This window comes from Tachysurus fulvidraco, chromosome 13 (assembly GCF_022655615.1).
Source record: "Tachysurus fulvidraco isolate hzauxx_2018 chromosome 13, HZAU_PFXX_2.0, whole genome shotgun sequence".
Taxonomy (NCBI): domain Eukaryota; kingdom Metazoa; phylum Chordata; class Actinopteri; order Siluriformes; family Bagridae; genus Tachysurus; species Tachysurus fulvidraco.
This window is the reverse complement of record NC_062530.1, coordinates 3,099,712-3,124,711: the sequence shown is the minus strand read 5'-3', so window position 1 is coordinate 3,124,711 and position 25,000 is coordinate 3,099,712. Positions and strand designations below refer to the sequence as shown.

The window sequence follows — 25,000 nt, the reverse complement described above, 5'->3', positions numbered from 1 at the left end:
TACCGTCTACGTTTTAAAATAACACTCTTATGAAGAACTAATGTCTACTTTCTCTATAGTGTTTATTTGGGAAGTCTCGATCAAAGTATCATGGTTAAATGTATCATATTTTGTTTTTAACAAAACTTCAGTTTCTAAAGTCTCAATTCAAATGTACAATTTTTATTAATCTCAATTTTGTGACACTCTTATGACACTCTTATGAAGCACCAATGTCTATTTCCTGCAATTGTATTTATTTAATGTCTAATTTTTCCTGTTTTTAGACACTAGATAGGGGGGCATGGTGGCTTAGTGGTTAGCACGTTCGCCTCACACCTCCAGGGTTGGGGTTCGATTCCCGCCTCCGCCTTGTGTGTGTGGAGTTTGCATGTTCGCCCCGTGCCTCGGGGGTTTCCTCCGGGTACTCCGGTTTCCTCCCCCGGTCCAAAGACATGCATGGTAGGTTGATTGGCATCTCTGGAAAATTGTCCGTAGTGTGTGAGTGTGTGAGTGAATGAGAGTGTGTGTGTGTGTGCCCTGCGATGGGTTGGCACTCCGTCCAGGGTGTATCCTGCCTCGATGCCCGATGACGCCTGAGATAGGCACAGGCTCCCCGTGACCCGAGAAGTTCGGATAAAGCGGTAGAAAATGAATGAATGAATGAATGTTTGTGTTTTATCTTTAAAATAGAACAGCACATTTTCCTGGTGGCTATAGAGGCTATTTCTATATAAGAAAATGTGCTGTTTCCAATAAAAGTGGTATTAAAAAAAATTATAGTGCTAATCTGGTCTCTTAGAAACCTGATCATTTATCTAATGACACCTGAAGTTCTTCCTGCAGACAGGAAGAGTGGCTTCATACATCCATCCATGCACATGATTTCCCCTTCACATTTAAACCATGAGGTTTGTGTACAGGTGCCAGAGCAAGCGTATGAACCGTTCATTAATAAGGCAGCCTGAATAAATGTTTATGCTTCCCAAGGAGCCAGGCAATGAGATCTTCCTGCTTCCTGCTGGGGGTCGGAAAGTGAGAAAGCTTTTGTCCTGAACATGACTGGGAACATGTTACAGAGTTTTTAAATAATAATAGTGCGGTATTGTTGTGAAACCTTGGGAACTCAAAGGGGACTCAGGGCATAAGGTAGAGGACACCCTGGTTGAGCAGAGCACATTCACACACACTCACACACCATGGGGCAAGTTAGAGATGCAAATAAGCTGAATGCACAAGTCTTTGGACTGGAGAAGGAAACCGGAGAACCTGAAGGAAACACCCAAAGCGCTGGGAGAACCTACGAATTTCCCCAACCCTGGAGTTGCAAGGCAAATGTCCTAAATACTCTAAATACTAAATACTAATCTCCCATGACCCCTCGGACATAATTATAAACAAACAAACAAATAAATGAATAAATAATATAAAGTGTATGTATGTGTTTTCACATCACTATAGAAAACTGCTCTAACGCGCTGAAAGCATCTATTTTCTATACTGAAATATTCTTATCAAGTTTCATTCTCCAAACATGTAGCATGTGTTTATGGGTTTGTGATCATATGTTAACGCTACGGTTAAAATGAGACGTCCTTCAAAAATAAAGGTCTCAGGAACAACCAAAAAGAGGTTGTTTTGCTTTGACGCCACATTTTTTGAACCATTTTTGGTTTCCCGAAGCACCTTTTGGAACCCTTTTTTCTTAGTGCCATGAAAAGGTTTTTATAATCTAAAAAACCTTTTTCCACTTTTAAGAACCATTTGTGCAATGGGAACACACACCACTACACACCCTAAAGACAAAGAACCACTTAAAGACTTATTTTTAAGATGCTTCAGAAGCATTGCTGATATTCATCCCTCTTGTTTAATTGTTCACTAAACCTTTTGTGTAGGTTTAGTGAACAATTCCTGTAGGAAAACGAATATGGTGAATGCTAAGCAAAGAGGTTAATCAGCACTAAACGTAATCTTCCTCTATCGTCATTTTAATCCTTTCAGATTTCGGAAGGCCGTGCTGTTGGGGTGCCACAGCTGGCAAATGTGCTTTAGGAAGCTGGCTCAGTCAGAGGCCTGCAGGGACATGCTGTTTTTCTCCCCATGAGGCGATAGTTTGGATGGCATCCTGTTCTGCATGAGCGCAGCAGGTTAATGTGGAGCTCTTTCCCCTTCACGGCGTAAACCTTCAGGGCATCCCAGCAGATGCTGACTCTTAGTCATCATGACTTTAATTGTTACCAGAGAACTGTGCCACCCCGAGCTCATTATTAAAGGTGCTATGGGTCCAAACTTAACAACACTAACACGTCCATGAAAACACATGGCAGAGATTAAAAACAGTCATTAACGAAACAGGAAAAGTTCGTCTAATTTCATGTAAAGATTATGAGTTTTTGAAATATTATAAGTTATCAATTAAGACTTTGGAGAAATGAGGTTTGAGGAATTCAATTATTGGCTAATTACCTTGTAATTATATTTCCTTTCCAGTAAAATGAAAAACTCTTAATTGCTTTTTGTAATATGGATAGGTTTTTATTCTTGACTCCATGTTTAGAAACAATCACCATGACGATCAGTTTTTCAAGCCAGAATTAACTTTAGTTTTCAAATCATTTCACAATACTTGAAAAGATTAGATTGCTAGACATTAGCTAATGACAGGGATTTTATGCTGTGGGGATATTTTCAATTTGTATTTCGGTTCATATTCAGAAATTTTGTTTGTAATGAAGAACAATGTTTAGAGATTTTCAGTAGTTTCCTTTCAGTATCCCTTTTACTCCATTTACTGTTCGACACAGATTCATGTAAATGGTTTAACAATTTGTTTCAGTAGAGATCATTAAAGTTAAATACATATAAAAAATGTGAAGATTTCTTTTTTAATCAAATCTGCTATTTCTTGATTGAGTGAGGAATAAAACATGATAGAAGGGAAATAATCACAGATAAGATGGTGCAAGTGTTTTGTTATTTCTCTCCTATCACAACAGTTTTCTGAGATTTTCTTGTATGTCAGTTTTAATTTTATATTTATTAAAGATTTTTATTTTTTTGCAGAAGGAATTTAAGGCTCTATGCTCTAAACTTAGTCTATGTTGTCCAATTTATGACTTTTTCCTCTACATTTTAATTTCTGAAATTAGCTTCTTGGTAACACTCCACATGAATACAGTGTTATTCTCTGAACTATGCGCACAATCCAACAGTTGTCGATTTTACGCGATTGACTGACATACACACGGGCCAATCAGCATCAGCTGTGTAAACACAATAGTTTCGGCCAACCAATCAGCTTTTTTGTATCGCAGGGTTTTTATTTCTGGGAGCCTCGTGAACGCGAAATTGACTGGTCGTGTCAGTGATGCGCGTCCACGTGAGCTTCTAGTGGTATTTAATGGACAGCGGCTGGGAAGTGAACATCTCCCTGGTGGAAAAATAACCTATACAAAGAGAGAATAAAGACTATAAATAAGCATTTAACCGATTTTAGAAAGCAAGAGCTAGCGAAACGGAGGTTTATTGCGGATTCGCGGATGGTTTCTTGTATATTTTTTGTCCATCAAAAGGATTTTACTTGGATGCGAGACCTTTTGTGAGCAGCTGTGGACACGTTGCGTCTTTTTTTTTTTTTTTTTTTTTTTTTTTTACAAGGATTGTGAGCCAGGTATTGTTCAGGGTATATTAATGACGTTGAAAGACATTGAAGTTTGTCGTGTTGGGCGTTAAGATGTAACGCGTAAACGCCGTGGTGCACTGTAGTGTGGTGTGGGGTGGGCTGGTGTGGTGTAGGCCACTGACGCCGACTTTAATCTCCGAGGGCAAAAGTAAAGCTGTTTACAGATCCGTTTATTGGTAAGCCTTTGTGCTGTCTCGTAAGGAACAAGAGTGGAAACATGGATGGAGAGAAAGTGACCCGCGCGACAGCGCTGTGTGAATCTGCGTGGCTGCGGCGCTGCCGTGGAAACTAAGCACCAGCGCGGCGCAGGTTTATACCCGAAACATCACCAACAGGAAAAACTTTTCCTTTATTTTCCTCCACAAATATGGGTAAAGACGAGTGTAAAACCATGCTGGACGCTTTAAACAAGGTGACCGCCTGCTACCGGCACCTGGTGTCCGCTTTAGGGAGCACGTCGGATTCGCAAAACCTGCGTGAAGAGCTGAAAAAGACGCGGAGGAAAGCGCAGGAACTGGCCTCGGCCAACCGGAGCAGACTGACCACGCTGCTGAAAGACAAGAGCATCAGCAACGACGACCGCGCCGAGTATGAGCGCCTGTGGGTGCTCTTCACCAGCAGCATGGAGATCCTCGAGGTGGACATGAGGAGGTCGCTAGAGATCGGGCAGGATTTCCCTATTAAGGTGCCAACGCGCCACTTCATCCAGACCGGCATGACCGGGAGCACAGGCACGGTGGCGGCTCGAGCCATGAGCATGCAGAACCTGAAGTACGAAGCAGACGCTGGCATCGACACGGCCGATTTAAAAGATCTGGAGGCCGAGATCGCTCAGCTTGATCAGATGATGGAGGAGATGGAGATGAAGGTGCAGGTGGCGCCGTGGGCGGTGGAGGCCAAACTGGAAGCGGGCGCTGAACTCAAATCCACAGTCAGCGTGGGAAACTCATCCATCGGAGTCATTTCCATCTGCGACGAGGAGCCCAAAGAGGGGGGCGAAGGTGAAGCTGGTGTCATGAGGATCTTTGCAGGCATCATTTTCACTGTGGTTTTACTCATTGCAGGCATTCTGGGATATTTGGTCGTCAATCTTTGAAAAAAGGACCTTATTAGGATTGTCTCACACACACACACACACACACACACACACACACACACACACACACACACACACACACACACAGACAAACAAACAAACAAACAAACGAAAAACTGTGACCTGCAGGATTTATTCTAGCCTACATATTTACCTGGCAGAGCTTTGTGTGTTTGTGTGTGTGTGTGTGTGTGTGTGTGTGTGTGTGTGTGTGTGTGTGTGGCTTGGACCTGAAAAACTGAAAAGCACAGTCAGTAGCAGTGTTTTATGAATCAGAAGTGATTGCTTTTTTTGTTATAATGAATCCATGGGCCACAATTTTGTTTTTAGCAAACTATAAAAGAAAAGGCTGTAAATTTTACAGTACTTTCTTGGCAACATGTTTGTTACAGTTAAATCTACGGTAAAGCATTCTAAAACAAATACGGGAATGAGATATGCAGTATAAAATAACACATTTACCATAATGCATTTGCTCATTTGGATGATGATCTGCTGACCTACAATTGACTCGCGGTGGGATTTGAACACACAACATACTAATCTGTAGCTCAAACCTTTAAGCTGTGAGCTCAGCTGACTTGCATTGATTTAGAATATTTTTAGTTTTAGAGTTAATTCAGCGGTGGTTCAGTAGTTAAAGCTTTGAGTCACACATCAGAAGGTTGTGTGTTCAAATTCCTGTAGTGTTAAAACTCAAGGGTTTTGGTACTTAAGTGAGACCTTTAACCTTCAGCTCAGTTGAATCCTATTAATATCAATAGTTGCTTATTTTAAAAGCATCCACTAAATGAACATTTGTCCTGGATTCTGTGTTATACTGTATAGCATAACACAGTACTCTTCTGTAAATATGTTTTACACTTACACCAAATTTTACACCACTTTTACAGCCTTTTTTTTTCCTCAATGTAAGTTACAGCGGATTAGTAAGCAAAGGGTAAGACTGAGATGACGTGGATTTAATGGTCATTAATTTTAATGGAGTGAAATAGCATCAAATCAGGCCAAGCTCAGTGTTTACAAAGACCAGGTTACTTTACTAGGTTACTCATTGCGGAGAATTCATATACAGCAAAATTGAGAAAGCAAATGTTCTTCCTTAATGGATGTTAAAGAAACTGTTTGGAATAGTTTCAGCTCAGCAGGCTGTACACGATTAGATATCTGATTGCAGCAGTCTAATCCCGTTAGTTTCACCTGAACCAGATAAGTGCGGTTCAATCCGTATTGGATTCTGGTAGATTCAAGTGATTTCAGTGATTTTCACTGTATGATCAGATGATTACAAAATGTGCATTTTTTTCTCTAGCACAGGGGTGTCAAACACATTTTAGGTGAACTGGACTAAAAAAATTCAGATTAAAGTCTAATAACACACATTAACTTCTCTTAAACATGTTCACTTATCTGCATTTCACCTGAAAGCTACACTTTAAATACACAAACAAATTAAACCTATATGCTATAAAAATGATAGTTTTACTATAGTTTAGTTCATCGTGTCTTACATAAGTATGCGTTAAAAGACAGAACTGCACTGGACGTCATCAGAAAGATGTAAGTTGTTTAAGCTTGCTAATAAAAAAATGACATTTTAGCACATTTTAGCAGTAGCTGAGTTTATTTCCTTGAGTTTGGTACTTTTATTTTGCCTCCAGAAAGAGTTTTTTTCTCCCCTGAATCTTTAAAACCAGTTACAGACAGTTTTCAATAACCGCTTCTTACATCCTATGGGTAATTTAAACGATTTCTATCTAAATGACAGAAAATTTAATTTTATAATTTATTTTTTCCAGTTCACAGAAATTAAAAAATAAAAATAAAAAAAGGATTTCCTGGCTAAGAAAAATGTATGCTAATAAAAAATACATCATGGCATGATATCTGGCTGACAGAAAAAAAATAAATGTTCAGAATTTTGTAATGCGATTTAATAAAAAGGGCACCTGTTTTTTAAGCTGTTAATAATCTTTCAAACAAAGCTTAAAGAGCTCACAAAGACAAGTCATAAAGAGCTGGTTAGATTTGTTTCACTTCTAAATCTGTTGGTTTATACATTTCTCATGTCGACCCTGTAAGGATATTCTTAAAGAGGAAGTCACCAATGCTCTTAAATGTTACCTCCTGTTTGAAATTGCTTATTAGGACAGGTCTCTGCCTACGGTCTGTATCTTTGACACCCCTGCTCTGGACACCATAATTTAAGGAATAAGAGATCGCCCATTAGGCTCGTACTTAACACTTTGAGTTAAACAGCCGGACAGTGTTAGACAGCTAGTCTTTACAGAAAGCAGTATTTTTGAGATTTCTTCTCATCATGTCCACGTATCAGTTCAGTTCCTTAGTTGTGCCTCACTCCTACAAGCCCCGGTAGACCAGTATCTTACAAAGCTGGGTATGACTTTAGGCATGTCTCCACACACTGTAAAAGCAACAACTGTATAGTGAATCTGTACATAATGCAAATTCATGTTGAATTAGTGTACATACAATTAAATATATTTATATCAATAAATAATTTAAACAAATGTCTTGTCTGAAAGTGTGATATATATTTCTTTATGTGTATTAGGGACATGTTAATAGCCTTTATCTAGGTACAAATCCAAGTTAAAAAAAAAATGAGCAGAGAATCTTTCTTTACATGAATTTATAATTTATTGCCGAATTCCTGTTTTATAGCACTTTATATAATAATAATAATAACAACAATAAATGATAATAAATAAATAAAAGTATGTTGTAAGAAATGTGGAAAATTGTTCACATCATTCATGTTGATATGAAATTTATTTGTAAGGAGATGCTTACTGTATTTCACATTTTATGAAAAGGAGTCTCTCGTTTCAGCACTTGGTATAACAGCCTGTAAATTTAAGATTATTTATAGATAACAATTATTTATAGATGATATTGCTGTTACATAATGTGGCTTTAATAATAATTAAATAATGTAATCATTTTCAAAATTCTGTGATATAAGAGCTTGATTAAAAGCTTTCAAACTCGTCCTGGTGATGGGCCACGACACACCATCCCTAGCCTTACTAACACTGTAGGTCACTGTACAATATCTATCTATCTATCTATCTATCTATCTATCTATCTATCTATCTATCTATCTATCTATCTATCTATCTATCTATATATATATATATATATATATATATATATATATATATATATATATGTGTGTGTGTGTGTATTTTTATTTTACTTGTGAAATTATTACTGAATTGTTAAGGATAACAACAGATAAGACCCTTAGGAAAAAAAGCAAGTGCTTGTTAACATTAGTATAATAAAATGAGATGGACATTTTCGCCAGCATCCGCAGGTCAGGTTAACCTGAGGTCACGTGTTTTACATTCGCTAAATTCTTTTGGGGTTTATCACAATAATTGTCAGTGTTGTGAAAATTGGATATATAATAAAATAAGACTTATACTGGTTCAGAAATGAATACAATTTGTAAAATAATAAACTAACCCTTATATAAGTGTATATCTGTGTAACCAATATGATCTATAACAGGGTTAAAAAGGGGGGGGGGTAATTATTTATCATACATGTCATTTCTATATTTATTTCATTTCTCATGCTCTTCTTTGCTTTGCTTCTTCGTTGCTTAAGGGCATTTTAATATCTGATTTCCTAAGTGCACTGAGAGTGAGGGATTGAGTGATCGCCATGGTTACAGCATCAAGCACCTATCTTTCCTCCAGCAGGAACGAGTGGCGTTCGAGCATCAAAGACTCTTTAGAGTGCTTGTTGAGGAAAACTTGGACAGGGTGAGGAGCACTTTCATAGTAATGGGACACAAGTACTTCAGAGATATCCTGAAAATGCAGTAAAATCCTGGATCAGTATTTGGAGTGTAGTAGAAGTAAGAGTAGTCATAGTGATAGTAGTAATATTAACATCGGCTGCAATGGTAGTAATTGTAAAAAGTAGTTGTAATAGCAATAATAATAGTTATTTTAGTAGTAGTAGTAGTAGTAGTAGTAGTAGTAATAGAAGTAGTAGTAGTAGTAGTAGTAAGGTAGTAGTAGTAGTAGTAGTAGTAGTAGTAGTAGTAGTAGTAGTAGTAGTACTGTAGTAGTAGTACAGGTACTATAAAAGTTTAAATGTAAGAATAAAAAAAAGATTTTTATGTCAGAGTAATTAAGTATTAAATTGTAATAATCCTTAAGTAAAGTATAAACTTTTTTTTTATTTTAACACATTAAGTTACACAAGTTTTATTCACCCTTGCAAAGTAAAAAAGGTTAGGTGACACCGGATTTAGAGATAAACATCGCTTTAATTCCAGGTTTAAGCTAAAATTGTGATTCGTAACATTATTCTGAATTAATTAGAGTTAAAACCATTTATTCATTATTATAATTAATATATTATTAAACGTGCACACTTTTCTCTTTATGTCTTGAATCTTTTTGAGTTGAGGAAGACTTCAATCATATTTGGTCAAGTCTTGGCCTAATGGTTAGAGAGTCTGACTCGTAATCCTAAGGTTGTGGGTTCGAGTCTCGGGCCGGCCACGACTGAGGTGCCCTTGAGCAAGGCACCGAACCCCCCAACTGCTCCCCGGGCGCCGCAGCATAAATGGCTGCCCACTGCTCCGGGTGTGTGTTCACTGCTGTGTCTGTGCACTTTGGATGGGTCAAATGCAGAGAACGAATTCTGAGTATGGTTCATCATACTTATGTCACGTCACTTTTTTTCCACAAGGAAAATGATGCATTTGGTACTTGATATTGTTGTATAAAGTCTGTTATAATCCGACTAGCAACCTAAGAGAAGAAATCATTTCTGCCCAAGGTTTAAAGTTTAGTTAATTAGTCTCCCTGCTGTGGCTTATGACTCATGACTTCATACTGACTGGAATGAGGGCTTGTTAAGGGCAAGAAAATCAATGACATTTAAAAGCCAAGGCACATCCCCAACAGATAACCTGCGTTATCGTTCTGTTTACAATGCCAGAATGAGGGAAAATTTATTTTTTGGAATGGTTATAATATTTCTGGGTGCTATCCATTTTTAATTGATACATAATACATAGATTCAGACGTCTTAAAGAATAAAAGACGAATCTGTGCTACTCAGCGTCCCTAGTTAAGAGACAAGAGAACAAATCATTCAAACCAAAATCATTTCTGAGACATGTATTTTTTTCTAATCTATCTATTTTCAGAAGTGTAATCCAGAATTAATGGCAGGTTTACATTAGAAGTGAATTCTTTCTTATTGCTTTATGTGTACAGTATATATTATTTTAAATATATTATTGAATTTTATAAATCAATGTTAATAATTTATTTTTATGTCATGCAAAGATTCTAAAAAAAAAGATTAATTCTAATTTTATTTGCTATTAAAACTAATTTGGGAGGAAACAATGACGTTCCTAAAGAAAAGGTTATATAAATGCATGCAAATTATCTCTTAAATAAATGTCATATTCACATATCTTTTTCCTTTTTTTAACAATAAAATTTTAAAAATAATCATTCAAATGAAGATGAGGTACATTTTAAATTTCTTTTTTTTACATACATTTTTTCTCCATATAATCAAGATAACAAACCATAAGCAGTATGTAACTTAGAGCTCCCTCTAGAGGTTTAAACTAGTCACAACATGCAGTCATTTTTTTATTTGAATTGTTCAACATTTCTGGGGAACATGAAAGTGTTCCTGCCTTTATTTCCTTTCTCATGGTCCCACTGAGAGCATAGATAATGCATTATAATTAAATGGAATTAAAAAAATGAACAAATCGGTTGCAGTTGTTTTTCTTGATAAGGTGCTCTCTTGTTATGAAAAAAACTTTTATCCATCTGTCTTTAACAGTGAAATATACTTTTTGCCTTGGTTTTGTGGGATATTTCATTGTGTGACTTGACATTCAAAGGCTGTGGTCTGCTGTTTGCTAAATCATGTGTACACTGTGTAACAGGATACACCAAGCTAATAAAACATACTTGTCATCTGAGCATCCTTATAATGAATTCCTCCCTGAAATAGATATACTGTATAGACAGGGGTTGATGTGCAGGTGTGAGGGAGGCAGAGCTGAATGCTGGTACTGTGATTTCATAAAAATTTTAAATTTAAATTATTTTATTTTGGACATTTTTAACTAAAATTTATTTATTTTAAAAACTGGTTAATAACTCTAGTTTTTTTTTTGCTCCAGTGTGATATCAAGAAAGTAAAACATTAATCCTCATCATTTTCCCAAATAGGCCACGATTACTGTCCAGAATTTGTCACTTCGTAGGAAGCCAGGAAGATATGATGCCAGAAGTCATAAAGAAAAATAATATTCAAGCATCAAATTAGAAGATAAATGCATTTTCTTCATTTTCTTTCATGTCACACAGTTCCAGAAAAAAGTGGTAATTAAAACAACAGAAAAATAAAAATAAAATGTTCTATGTAGAACTAACCAAAATGAACAATACATCATATCTAAGCCATCAGGTTTGTTTGCCGATAAACCGTTTCAGTTATTCTTTTTTCTCTCTGTTTAAAACTTATTTTAATATATTTTCCAGTACCAGCATGTTCTGATGTTTTATTCGTCTATAAAAACAAAACAAAACAATGATTTGTCACCGATTAATTATCTCTTTAATTCAATTTAAGTGATATTTTCCCTCACAAGCCTTTGGTTTTCTCTCCATTGAATAAACAAGACCAAGTTTATATGTTTCCTTTTCTTTAGAGGAAATGTTTTACAAAGTGCTGACACTGAAGACTCCTTCCATAAGGCTATTTAAAAACAAATCAACACTTTCTGGTGTCTTCACCTTAGTAGTGTGCACTACTTAGTGAACCTACAGCATTCACAATTGAACACTTGACCAGAGTATTTTCTCATGTCAGCCTTAAGAGCAAAGAGGAGACGAAGTCCATTACAAAACTAGCAAAACAAGCAAAACAAGCAATCAGGATAATTATTATAGCCATGTAACACTAAGGAACAAAAGTAAACAAACCTCTGACTAGGTTAAAAGTCTCAGCTTTCGTCTGTCATTTAGTTCTAAATAATACAAATAGAGGTTAAAGTTGACATTAAACGAAAAAACAACATATTCTGCTTGGAGTTGGAGCAGGTAAACCAGGTAAGCAGCTGTCATTGCTTTTTTAAACAACTTTAATATAAACCTAAACAATGGCTTTATTCCTAAAGTCTTAGCTTGCTAGCTTGACAGCTTAGCAAGCTGTAATGTTAGCTAGCATACAGAATGCTAGTTGTTGTTAGCACTAGCTAATGTCTTAGCATTTGAATACCGTTAACGTTAAAGCTAGTTAGCTGGTTAGATTGCTTACTTATTTATTTGTTTATTTGTTTATTTATTTTAAAAGTCAACGTTTGTTAGAAAGTCAGACGTCGTTTAGCTTCATTGTAATATATGCGAGGTTTGTTTTTCTCGACCTTTAATGATCTGTTTTGGTTGTTTTTGTTCCAGCGAGTTTTTTGCTATCGAATATAAAATTTAATTATTAAAGGTTTCTAACTCAAGATTGCAATTTAAAAACAATTTTAAAAAATCTCTCATGTGCTATTAAAAGACCAAGCTGTCATGAGCAGGAAAATATATAAAGTATAATATATTTTTTTAAATAATTGTTGTATTTGCTATTGTATAGATATATATATATATAAAAAATAATTTAAACTAATATTAAAATGACAGTCTGACACTTTTGTGTGTTTTTATCATCTAAAATATGTCATGTTAAAGACAGACAATTTGCAGGGAAAAATATTATTTTTGATCACATGTCAAATATCAGTCTTTTTTTAATGTTGATTGACAATTACATACGGGTTAAAAATATACTTGAACTCTCATTAATGTCTTTTCAGATATCAGCATTCTGTTGTATGTGGTTAAAAATCGTAATCTGTACCTTTGTGTTGTATCATTACAGGTGTAGGTGCCATGCGTGGCTGTGTGTGGAGCTTTCGAGCTCCGTCTCCAGACCTGCTCCCCCGGCTCCTCTCCCACTCTCGGTGCTGTAGAACCCGAGCGATCTGCCATGGCATGTGGCGCTCTCTACGTTTTTTCAGTACGGCTCCAGAAGCTCAGGTCGCACCTTTGCCCGGCCAGGCCAGAGTCGTGATCTGTGGTGGGGGAATCGTGGGAACATCTGTCGCCTATCATCTGGCGAAGTTAGGATGGACAGAGGTTGTGCTTCTGGAGCAGGGGAGGTGAATGTTATGCAATAAATATTCTTGAGAGTTTTTGTTCCATTGCAAGAATGATTTCAAGTTCACAATGTGTTTGGTGGAGAATTATTATTAGTTATTTGTTACATTATTTATAATAAAAAAAATAAAATAAAGCTTAGTATAGATTTGACCGTTACTGACAGCTCTATCCATCCATCACGTTCTTTTATTTATTCCTCCCTTCATCAGTGTATGCTTTTCTTTCTCTCTGATGTTTTTTCATTTTCCTACTTATTTCTTTGCATTTCTTATTTTTCCATCTTTCCTTCCATTTCCATTAAGGTGGAAGTGTTGTAAATTCCAGATTCACTTTTATTAATAAAATATATATATTTTTTTACCTTTTATCTATTTGTCTTTTGGTGCGAGCAAAAGAAATTTCAATCCACAGAAATAGACGGGATCTGGAATTGTATTGCAAAGACAGTTCTCAGATGGATAAAACAAATCTTTGCTGTGTAAAAAGCCTCAAGGTTACTTTTCAGGTGTTCAGGTAAGAAGGCTGTTTGTTTTGTGTTGTAGACTCGGAGCTGGCACGACTCGACTATGTGCGGGGATAGTAAGTGTTGCCAAACCCATTTTTATTGAGAGCCAGATGGCCAACTATTCGAATGCCCTTTATGAGCGTCTAGAGCAGGAGACCGGAGTCAAAACAGGTGTGTAAAACCTGCATATTTACAATTGTCATGCATTACAAAGAAACCTTTTCTCAGATGAGGTTTTGTCTGCATGTTGTACAGCTTTTGCCAGGACAGGATCTCTGTGTTTGGCTCAGAATCAGGACCGTTTCCTCTCGCTGAAGCGTCTGGCATCCAGACTCAAGTAAGTTCTTATTGTCTTTAAAACATTGATCAGAGTCTGTACTAATGTATGTGAGTGATAAAAAAGTTAGGAGAACTAATCAATCCTCATAATAAGCACGTCTTTTAATCTGTTTCATTAATTCTTCCTTTGATGGTTTAGTGTTTTGGGAATAGACTGTAACATCATCAAACCTAAAGAGGTTTCCAAGCTTCACCCTTTGGTGAACATTCATGACTTAGTAGGCGCCCTTCACCTTCCGGGAGACGCCGTGGTGTCGCCTCCAGACGTCAATCATGCCCTGGCAGTGGCAGCAGCAAGGCACGGTGAGATTTGCGACGCTTTAGTGTTTAAACTTCACTTTGAGATTCAAAACTGCGTCTCTACATTTGCCTTTAATTCTTTTCTGTCATAAATCCATTACAGGAGTCCAGATCCATGAACGAACCAGCGTGAACCAGGTTCTCGTGGAAAAGGGTCACGTCAAAGCAGTGGAGACGGAACGAGGCTCCATTGATTGCGAGTACTTTGTCAACTGTGCAGGACAGGTTTGTCTGTTGAGAGACATTACAGTTCACTTACTGACTACTGGCAAAAAATGTAAGAATTCTTGTGTACATTCTGTGTGTATGTATTTTTAATCGAAAAAATAGGTTTTTTCAACAAGAAAACTGTTCAATAATTAAATGTGCTAGAGCTTTAAATACGTACATCTAAGGTCGTGTTTCAGCTGTTTGATGTTCTTGCAGTGGGCGTATGAACTCGGCCAGAGCAGCGAAGTGAAGGTGTCTGTACCTCTGCATGGCTGCGAACACTTTTACCTCCTCACCAAACCTCTACAGGAATCGCTTCAACCCACAACACCCGGTAACGCACCACAAACCGACACTCCATGCACACTATGCCGTTAACCAGAAGTCTGCTGGTATTTCATGTCCTCTGTTTGATGATTACATAATTGAATCGCGGCTGCAGCTGCTCACGCTAGCCACCAGTCATCATGTTCTGTTCAATGGTTCACAGTTACAATCAATTATTAAAACACTTAATTATAAATATACATATACAGATTGAGGTTGAATTGAATGCTAAATGAATTGAGGTGATAAATGTGACTCTGTGTAGTGGTGATGGATATGGATGGGAGGATCTATGTACGGAGCTGGCAGGGTGGCGTTCTTTCCGGAGGCTTCGAGAAAAACCCCAAACCCATTTTCACAGAGGGCCGCAATCAGCTGGAGATCCAGAACATGCAGGAGGATTGGGACCATTTTGGTGAGTCCAGCTTTGTGACACGTTGAATACATTTCCAGGTTTTAAGAGGCTTTTACATCTGAAGTGTTTAGTGCATGGCGTGTTCTCGATGTCATACCGTTCTTAGGCACCAATCACACTGGTGAGGACCAACAGAAATGATCTGAGAGCTTGTAAGTGAGGTCAAGTGTGGTTAGTTTGCAGGAAGGGAATCAAGCAAGACGTATGTTTTTAGATGTAAGCTGCCAAACTATAGAAAGACTGACTGATTTCGAGACGAAATTTAAACTAAATATTTATGTGCTTAGCTTATTTGTATTTGTAAGCTCTACATGCACTTGACTCTTTGGTTTGTTTCCCTCAGTAAAGTCAAACTTCCCTTATAAAAGTGCCATCACTGTCAGATTGAGCATTTAGATCCTGTATTCATGAGCAAAATCCTTTTCCAGAGCCCATGTTGAGCGCCCTGATGAGAAGAATGCCGAGCCTGGACTCGTGTGAGATCCATCAGCTGGTGAACTGTCCCGAGTCCTTCACCCCAGACATGCGCTGCCTCATGGGCGAGACTCCAGGAGTGCACGGTTACTTCGTCCTAGCAGGCATGAACTCTTCGGGTCTGTCTTTTGCAGGAGGAGCTGGCAAGTAAGGACGGAGCTGAACTCGCTTTCAAAAGCTGGCTGTATTTCATCATGCTGTATTTTCACTTCCATGTTTTCAACTCTACTTAGATATCTGGCTGAATGGATGACATACGGCTACCCGAGTGCCAACGTTTGGCCTCTGGACATCAAGCGCTTCGGGAATCTGCAGAGCAGCCGCACTTTTCTGCGCCATCGTGTGATGGAGGTCATGCGTAAGTACTGAATTAAAGATCGTCGTGGTATTAAAACAGTAATACAGCTCTTTTCCTTTCTCCTCACACAGTATTGTGTTTATTTCTCTTTCTGATTGCTTTAGCCCTGCTGTATGAGCTGAAAGTGCCAAGATGGGACTTTCAGACAGGCAGACAGCTGCGCACCAGCCCCCTTTATGATCGTCTGGACACGCAGGGGGCTCGCTGGATGGAGAAGCATGGCTTTGAACGGGCCAAATACTTTGTCCCTCCAGGAAAGGGTGAGAGACTGAAGTCTGAGGATGTTTTTGTTCTGTAGGTCAACCCCAGACTGTCGCTAGACTCTACAAGGGATCAATGCTGTTCTAACATAATCTGTACAAACATAGATAGCACAAGCGTACACTCTATATAATGTGCATCATATTTGTGCAGTGTTTATTAGATTTTGCTGTGTTTATGTGCGACAGTCTTAGCCTAAAGGTATCATCCAATTTCCTTCCAAAACTGACACAACTTGTGTTTACTTCTCTAGTATTTTCTTTATTTATCAACATTTCATTTGATTATTTTGTAAAGTGTTGTTACTTTACAATATTTCTTTCCATGTGTAAGCTGCTTGTTTTTTTTTCTGACTTTTCCTTAAATACAGATTTGCTGGCCCTGGACCAGAGTAAAACCTTCTACAAGCCTGACTGGTTTGACATCGTAGGTGCTGAGGTGAAGTGCTGTAAGGAGGCCGTGTGTGTCATCGACATGTCCTCCTTTACCAAGTTTGAGCTCACAGTGAGTGACCGTAGGAGTAGTGACTGCACTACTGTGGAGTTTTATTTTTCTTTAGTTCTATTCAGGCAGGAATAAATTGTCATGTGCTGTCATTGACGTTTTAGTAGGAGAAAGAGAATAAAATAGTTGCTTGTTTTGTAAACGGAGCACGATCACATGACCACGTGACACAAACATACCGATTAGTAGAAAATCTTTTCGTGGAAAATTTCTTGCTGTATGGGTGTTTTATAACGGAGGAAACGTAAAAAAATTTAATAAATTTAACAAATAAATTACATATTTCCCCTTTTATTAAGCTAATCCAGTCTGATTAGTTTTTTTTAAATAGATTTTATATAAATGGTTTATCATAGATTTCACATCTTCTTTCTTATTTTAATTATAGAAAATAATTAAAATAAGAAAGAAGATGTCTATTTAAAAATTTTTTAAAGCATATTTAGTATTAATAAAGTATTATTATTATTATTATTATATTAATATGAATAATTATATACAAATTAAAATCAATACTACTAAATACATGTATTTTTACTGTATATTTGTTTTTATTGTTATTTATAAAACAACATTAAATGATACATGATTAATTTACAGTTAATAATAAATCATAATCATAAATAATAGAAGCTCGTTAAAATACTCAAAGTCAATGTAAGAGGCAGGATCGACTCAGTTTCGTGTGATCCTTTGCTTTATTTCCGTGTCATGTTTGAAAGTGAATAATTGTGGAGACGAACCGAGAACGCGAGTAACAGAATATAACGAATCAGTCGCTTGTAGATTTAGATGTCGCCGGTCTGTTTATCTCGTCCTTATCAGTCAGGCAGTAAGTAAATAAATCAGAGGCCAAAAAAAAACCTCTGTGTAATATGTCAAGGTGATTTTTTTTTTTTTGTTCCCACTAAAAGCAACACTTTACACAGTGACTTTCTTTTTCCAAGAAGTGACGGAACGATGCTGGAGTTTATTTATTGATGCTGGAGGAAAATAATAAACCACAACGGAAAAAAACCCCCCGATAATTTATTGCTTGAATTTGTTGGAAGGTTTAAAATGTTATTTAGCAGTTTGGGTAAATACACAGATGAGCAAGAAGAAACAGATTCTGCTTTCCATTTTTGATTTTAGTGTCACATTAAATAGTGTTTCTGGTGATAAGGTTTAAGTCCTGAGTGTTTGGCCAGGTTTAATCTCAACGATCGTTTTGTTCCCGTACGACTGCATCATTAACTCCCTTCCTTTTTTTTACTTCCAGTCTTCCGGAGGCCAGGCCTTGGAGCTGCTCCAGCGACTCTGTTCTAACGACCTGGATGTTCCTGTAGGACACATCGTCCACACAGGCATGCTGAACGAGAGAGGAGGCTACGAGAACGACTGCAGCGTGGTGCGCCTGAGCAAGAACAGGTCCGTCAGGAGGAAGTGGCCATCAAAACAGAGCAAATAGCTTCGGGTTAATCGTGTACTGCCTGATTTGTGCTTTTTCTTGGAGACGATGATAAATTAGAGCGGGAATGATTAATGCTGGTCGAATGTGGGATTATAAAAAAAAAAACGGCATGGTGGCTTAGTGGTTAGCATGTTTGCCTCACACCTCCAGCTTTGGGGGTTCGATTCCCGCCTCAGCCTTGTGTGTGTGGAGTTTGCATGTTCTCCCTGTGCCTCGGGGGTTTCCTCCGGGTACTCCGGTTTCCTCCCCCGGTCCAAAGACATGCATGGTAGGTTGATTGGCATCTCTGGAAAATTGCCTGTAGTGTGCGAGTGTGTGTGTGAATGAGAGTGTGTGTGTGCCCTGTGATGGGTTGGCACTCCGTCCAGGGTGTATCCTTTCTTGATGCCTGATGACGCCCCGTGACCCGAGACATTCGGATAAGCGGTAGTAAGTGAGTGAGTGAGTGATGAGGGTTTTACCTTATGTGCACGTAGTGAGGGATTTCATACCAAAATTGTACACATTTGTGTATAGAACCCCCCCCCCCCCCAAATAAAGAAAGAAAGAAAGAAAGAATCAGCATGAGAATCGTGCATGTGAGCTGGAGTCTGGCCAAAGCGGTGACAGGTCTTATTTACACAAGATTCTGACCTTGTACTTTATTCTGTGGATATAACGACATTCCTATAATTCAAATTCATGCTGAAAATTGACTTGATTTCTATGTTAAACATATAAATATGCCATGTGATGAATAACGAATACAGATTGCATTGTCTCTGGGATTTTTTTTTTTAAATCTCGAGATATTATTTTTCTTTCAAATATAATGATATTTTATAAATATAGTTGGTTTTCCAATTTGATCCCTCAGTGGTTAAGGTGTTGGGTTACTGATCGGAAGGTTAAGGGTTCGAACCCCAGGTCCACCAAGTAAGGGGCCCTGAGTAAGGCCCTTAACCCTCAGTTGCTCAGTTGTAAGTCACTCGGGATAAGGGTGCTAAATGCCATAAATAATGTCTTCATGGAGCTCAGGGGCTTCGTGCACAGCTGCATTGAAGAACCATATATATGCATGGGATGGTCAGGGGTGCACATACTTTTGCCTGTAAAGTGCAGATAAAAAAACTCTACGATTAGAAGCAGTTTATACGAGATCCAGTGTTGTGTGTGTGTGTGTGTGTGTGTGTGTGTGTGTGTGTGTGTGTGTGTGTGAGAAGATTCTGCCTGATGATTTATTTTTCCCACTTTCTCTCTAGTTTCTTCATCATCTCACCTACAGATCAGCAAGTGCACTGTTGGTCTTGGATTAAGAAGCACATGCCCAGTGACCCACAGCTCCACCTAGAGGACGTCTCTTGGAAATACACTGGTCTGTCATCAAATGAGGATCTATAAAGCTTAGTAATCATACCATCATTGTCAAAAATGAATGAGTCAATCGTGGTAATGATAGTTAACATGTCATCTCATCTCATGCACCTTGCAGCTCTTAATCTGATTGGTCCTCGGGCGATGGATGTGTTGTCCGAACTCTCGTATGTCTCTATGACTCCGGAGCATTTTCCTTCTCTGTTTTGTAAGGTGAGTAGCAGACCTTGTCTTTCACTCAGGTCTCGTCCTTATTTACGGCCGATAGTACGAAAAATCGGACGTTTTAGATGAATTTTTAAAACTCTCTCTGTTCTCATCACAGGAAATGAGCATGGGTTACGCCAACGGGATTCGAGTCATGAGTATGACTCACACAGGAGAGCCAGGCTTCATGCTGTACATCCCAATAGAGGTGAGGTGCTCTGAAATGTCCTTCATCACACGGAACATCAGCTACTGAGGTAACGTTCGAACCTGATTTGTTTTTCCCAGTACGCACTGCACGTGTATAACGAGGTCATGTCGGTGGGGCAGAAGTACGGCATCCGTAACGCAGGATACTACGCACTGCGCAGCCTGCGTGTCGAAAAGTTCTTCGCCTTCTGGGGACAGGATCTGGACTCGTTCACGACGCCCCTCGAGTGCGGTCGCGAGTTCCGAGTTAAATTCGATAAGGTTAGTGAAAGCATCTTATCCTTACCTTTGGGTCGTAACCACAACAGGCTCAAGATTTAGCAACTGTGTCGAGACGTGGAAACAGGAGGAAACTGAAAATTATTTGTTGTCCGTAAATATTAAATCTGATATTTATGAGTATGATACAGAAGTGGTGCAAAACTCTCTTCCTTACTGTTTTTAAATGCAAAATCGCATTAAATAATTGTAATCATTCAAATAAATTGTAATAATGAATAAAAAAAGAACAAGAAATTCACAATTTTAAAGATTCAGCACATTATTTTAATTATCGTCATGCCGTGTTTTATATAATCCCACAGCAGGAACCATTGAACATATCCAATTAAAAAGAAAAAGATATCTAAAACATGTATTAAAAAATAATAAAACCATAAGAGAACGTATTTCCTCATGTTTTTATTTATGCATACAGTATGTTGGATCATCACAACACTCTTTACTCTGTGTACTTTACACCAGGATACTGATTTCCTGGGCAGGGAAGCTCTGTTGCAGCAGCGTCAGGAAGGATTGACGCGCCGCTTCATCATGCTGGTCCTGGAGGATCACGATGCCGAGCTGGACCTGTGGCCGTGGTGGGGCGAAGCCATTTACCGTAACGGCGAGTTGGTGGGTGTGACCACCAGCAGCGCCTACAGCTACACGCTGGAGCGCCACGTGTGTCTGGCTTTCATCAGCTCACCCGGCGCACACGGCACCGCCAACGTCATCACACCCGACTTCATCAACCGCGGCGAATACCAAGTGGACATCGCCGGACACAGGTACCCAGCCAAGGCCAAGCTTTACCCGTTCAGCTCGCTGTTTGCTCAGCAGAGACGCCGCAAAGAGGACGTGGAGCTGAGCAACTTTCAGGGCAAGTAATGGATTAAATAATTCACGGCTCAAAGTACGGACAAGTAAAACTCAGCATTGTGTTTTTTTTTTCCCTTTAAAATGATTTTCCTCCATACTTTGCTTCCTAAGTGCAATACACATCATTATATGTGCTGTAGTATTAAGGTTTGTCAGGGTTTATCACCCCTGTCCTCTGGAACGCCAGCTTTCCATCTCCAAAGTGCATCTGTCCACATTGCACAAGCTTCACTACCTGCTCAGGTGTGTTTGGAGGTGAAGGACCTGCCGGTCTGAGGACTGGATAGAGAATCCTCTCTGAGCTGTGTTATAGTATATGTCTGTAATATAGCCTGTGTTTTTGTGTGTTTTTTTTTTTCCCCTCTAATGAGCACTGTGTTGTCTTTGTGAGTCTTTTGCTTTAAAAGGGATACAGAAACACTAGAAAGGAAAGTCACTCTTTTTCTCAGCACCAGGAAATCTGAGCTAGAGAGGGTGGAGATTAGGACGAAAAATATCTGATTAATCCTTTAAATAATCCGTCCTGTGAACTGAACATGTCTTTACTTTCTGCCTGAATGAAATGCTCCTCTGTAATTACAGTTAAGTCGTATTTTTCTACGTAACCTTGATACCCTCCGACAATCCAATCCAGACCGTCGCGAAGGCTCGCGCCGGTGTCTGAGGCGTTTTGCACATAACAGGATGACATTTTATCATAACGTTAAGACGTGCGTCCGCAATCTCCCAAGCCATTCTGAAAATATATGTCAAATAAAGAAATTATTTTTATATATATATATAGTGTACAAAATACCCTATTGGAATGAAGAGTAGTGTATATAGCATGCGTTTGTGCAAAAGGGCCATAAATATCTAAACCCCGTACCGGTTTGATGCACTTCACTATATTATAAAATGCGTTATAATGCATCATAACGTCACATACTTTACCGGGACTAAAGCACTGTTGTGAGGTCTGAAGTGGTTTTAATACTTGGTGGTTGTTGCACAACACAGTGTAGGTTGTTTTGTTGGAGAAAAGAACTGAGGAACATCTCAGTTTGCCAAATGTCACATACGTATGTTGAAGTCCGGCATTTTTTAGTTAAAAAAAAAAAAGCATTTTTATGCACTTCCAGATACAACTATTGGTTTGTGTTCAGTGTAACTCTGTTTCTCTTTCTTTGTGTGTGTGTGTGTGTGTGTTTGTGTGATGTTTTGTATGAGAATATGATAAAATATAAAACTGCACTGTCAAAATTTATATAATTTTTTTTTCATTGTTTTTTTCCTCATCTTTGTTCGAAGTCGCTGTTTTACTTATTTTAAGTAATAAAAATTCAGACTTTAATTATTTTCCAACACGAATAAATTCCTTTTCTAAGTGTGTTTTTGTTTCCCAGTTAAATTCTTGTAATAAGATTTAAATTACTTTTTGGCAAAAGTTTGTATCCCCTTTAGGACTTCATAAAGAATGTATTTTTTTTTTGGATGTTAGGTTTCAAAGCTTTAGCTTCATTCAAACAAGTAACATATCACATACAGTGCATTTTAAGACCGACTCCCTTTTTGAATACTATATAAATATTTTCTAATAACTCGAAGCTCTTTAAAAAAAATTATAACACCTCGGGTTGTGTTTTTTTTTTTTTTTTTGAATGTTGCAGATAAATTAGAAACCCTGAGGTACGTTTTTGTTAAACTTTTGCTCTCAGCTGTACAGTAAGTAAACACACCCAAGACATTGTTGGTGTACAGTTTGTGTTGGATTTGTGTGTTGTGTAATTGAGTAGTGAATTGTGCGCAGATTAACCTGGTCATCGCCCTACATTTGGAAAATGGAGCTGAAATGAAACCAGATCGAGTTGTCGTTGGCACACAGAGTGTGTTTTCGTCTGTTTACCTCTGTTCTGCTTTTATTTTTTTAGGCTGCTGTAATGTGCGTATCGTCTGAAACTCCTGTTCTTTTTGTCTTTTGAAAACAAAAGAGGTTTGTTAAGGCTGTCCATCATATTCCATGTATTTATACTCTACTGTACAGGTGTCTTGTGTCTGTATCATTAAATAAATAAATAAATAAATAAACAGAGTGGTTTCGTCTGATTAAACATCTGTAAAGTCGTCTGTAACGAGATTCTACAGATACTTTGCACAGACTGTTCATTATGAGACACGTTTAAAGAAATGGTTTAATAAATAAATAATTTATGAAGAGTGAGTTCCAGGTTTGTGTTTGAGAAATGGATGAAATCGTCATCATGACACTTCATAAAAGTACAGAATTTAGTTTAGTTCATGACTAAATTAATTAGAAACATCTACATTTAATCAATTTAAATAATTGCATTACTTTTTTGTGAATATTACATTTATTAAAAAAGTAAATGGACTTTTCAAGTCCATATAAAATACCTGTAATGTCCATATAGGAGAAATAAAATATTTTATAATCTTACAATATGTTATTTTAAAAAAATTAATAAAGAAAGAAAAAAAAGTGAGGAGAAGTGAGATTTTGTGAGGTAAATTGGAGTCATGGAATATTTATTTTTTTCCCCTTTTCATTCTGGATTTTGTGTTAAAATTTTAAACCTATAACAGAGAACCTACAATAATAACAAGTCTAAAGAGAAACAGAAATAAATACGATCTTTGATTTCGAGAAAAAAATAAAGCTTTAAATCGACTCTCCATGCAATGCTGTAACAATCAGAGGTCGAGCTCAAAGTCTTCAAAGTCCTTCACTGGAAAACAGGACAGAGATGTGTAATGTTTGTGGGCTTCTGTCTTATTAAATAGAGTCAAGAAAAGACTTTTAAAAGTCTTATTTCTGATAGAACTTGTTTTGCAGATGCTCAACAACACTGAAAATAAATATAAAAAAAAAACAACAATTATAATTCGTTTTGTTTTTTGTAAATTCTTCTGTGAATTTTTGTGGTGTAAAAAAACCCCAACAAACTATAGGACCGGCTGTTATAGAAAAAGAATAAACTCTTTATTTATTCATTTAAACTAATAAAATAATGAACAAATAATAAAAATACAATGAACTGCGTGGAATATTATAGAAGTATAGTAGGAAAAATATTCAGTATTGAGCTGCCAATTTTTAATCCTGATATCACCATACATTTATATAACCCTGCATTAGGTTTCATTTAAGTTTAGATTTTAAGTTTTTTTTTTTTTTTTAAAGATATATGTATTTTATAGACTTTGTCATTTATTGTAGTTTATTATTATTTGTATTATATTTGAAGTGCGTTGTTTGGCTGTTCCTCCAGGGGGCAGTGTTACTCCTCTAAAAACACTTAGCTTTTGGTTGTAAGCTTTGAAATAACTGCCTCTGTGTGATATTCTCTCTCTCTCTCTCTCTCTCTCTCTCTCTCTCTCTCTCTCTCTCTCTCTCTCTCTCTCTCTCTCTCTCTCTCTCTCTAGTGAAGGCATAGAGGCAGTTATTTCTGTGAATTTTTGTGGTGTAAAAACAAAGATAAAATAAAAACAAAACTGTAGGACCTGCTGTTATAGAAAAATAATTAAATAAATTATTTAAAATTATTTAAATTAAATAAAAACTATTTATTTATTAATTTAAACCAATAAAATAATAACACCGATCATAAGTGAACTATTCAAATTTTGTTAGTGAAAAATCATGTGAAGGTCTGCAAAACGATGAACACACACGCACACACACACACACACACACACACACACACACACACACACACACACACACACACACACACACACACACACACACACACACACACACACACACACAGAGAGAGAGAGAGAGAGACAGAGACAGAGAGAGAGATTCACTGTTAACAGATTCAGTGAATCGGTTCACTTATGATCGGTGTTAATAGATTCACTGAATCGGTTCACTTATGATCGGTGTTAATAGATTCACTGAATCGGTTCACTTATGATCGGTGTTAATAGATTCATTGAATCAGATTTATTAA

The 25,000-nt window shown here is 37.5% G+C and overlaps 3 protein-coding genes across 3 annotated transcripts in view; 2 read left to right on the top strand and 1 right to left on the bottom strand.

Moving 5' to 3' along the window:
* The window catches only part of zdhhc7 (zinc finger DHHC-type palmitoyltransferase 7), a 30,174-nt gene extending 17,354 nt beyond the window's left edge, over positions 1–12,820 (bottom strand). The window contains exon 1 of the mRNA XM_047822028.1: positions 12,687–12,820. The gene's annotated coding sequence lies outside the window, so the exon portion shown is untranslated. The remainder of the gene's footprint in view (positions 1–12,686) is intronic.
* Positions 3,276–4,870, top strand: si:ch73-167i17.6 (regulator of G-protein signaling 9-binding protein). The gene has a single exon (XM_047822029.1). It carries the CDS (start codon positions 4,032–4,034, stop codon positions 4,758–4,760), a length of 729 nt encoding a protein of 242 aa, XP_047677985.1. The 5' UTR covers positions 3,276–4,031; the 3' UTR covers positions 4,761–4,870.
* On the top strand, positions 12,066–23,115 carry pdpr (pyruvate dehydrogenase phosphatase regulatory subunit). The gene is made up of 18 exons (XM_027159287.2): positions 12,066–12,191; positions 12,708–12,987; positions 13,531–13,664; positions 13,749–13,830; positions 13,972–14,135; positions 14,236–14,357; positions 14,559–14,676; positions 14,935–15,084; positions 15,513–15,705; positions 15,792–15,916; positions 16,021–16,176; positions 16,548–16,681; positions 17,943–18,091; positions 19,376–19,488; positions 19,606–19,700; positions 19,813–19,902; positions 19,983–20,165; positions 20,649–23,115. Exons 1-18 carry the CDS (start codon positions 12,185–12,187, stop codon positions 21,051–21,053), a joined length of 2,700 nt encoding a protein of 899 aa, XP_027015088.2. The 5' UTR covers positions 12,066–12,184; the 3' UTR covers positions 21,054–23,115.
* The last annotated feature ends 1,885 nt before the right edge of the window (positions 23,116–25,000 follow it).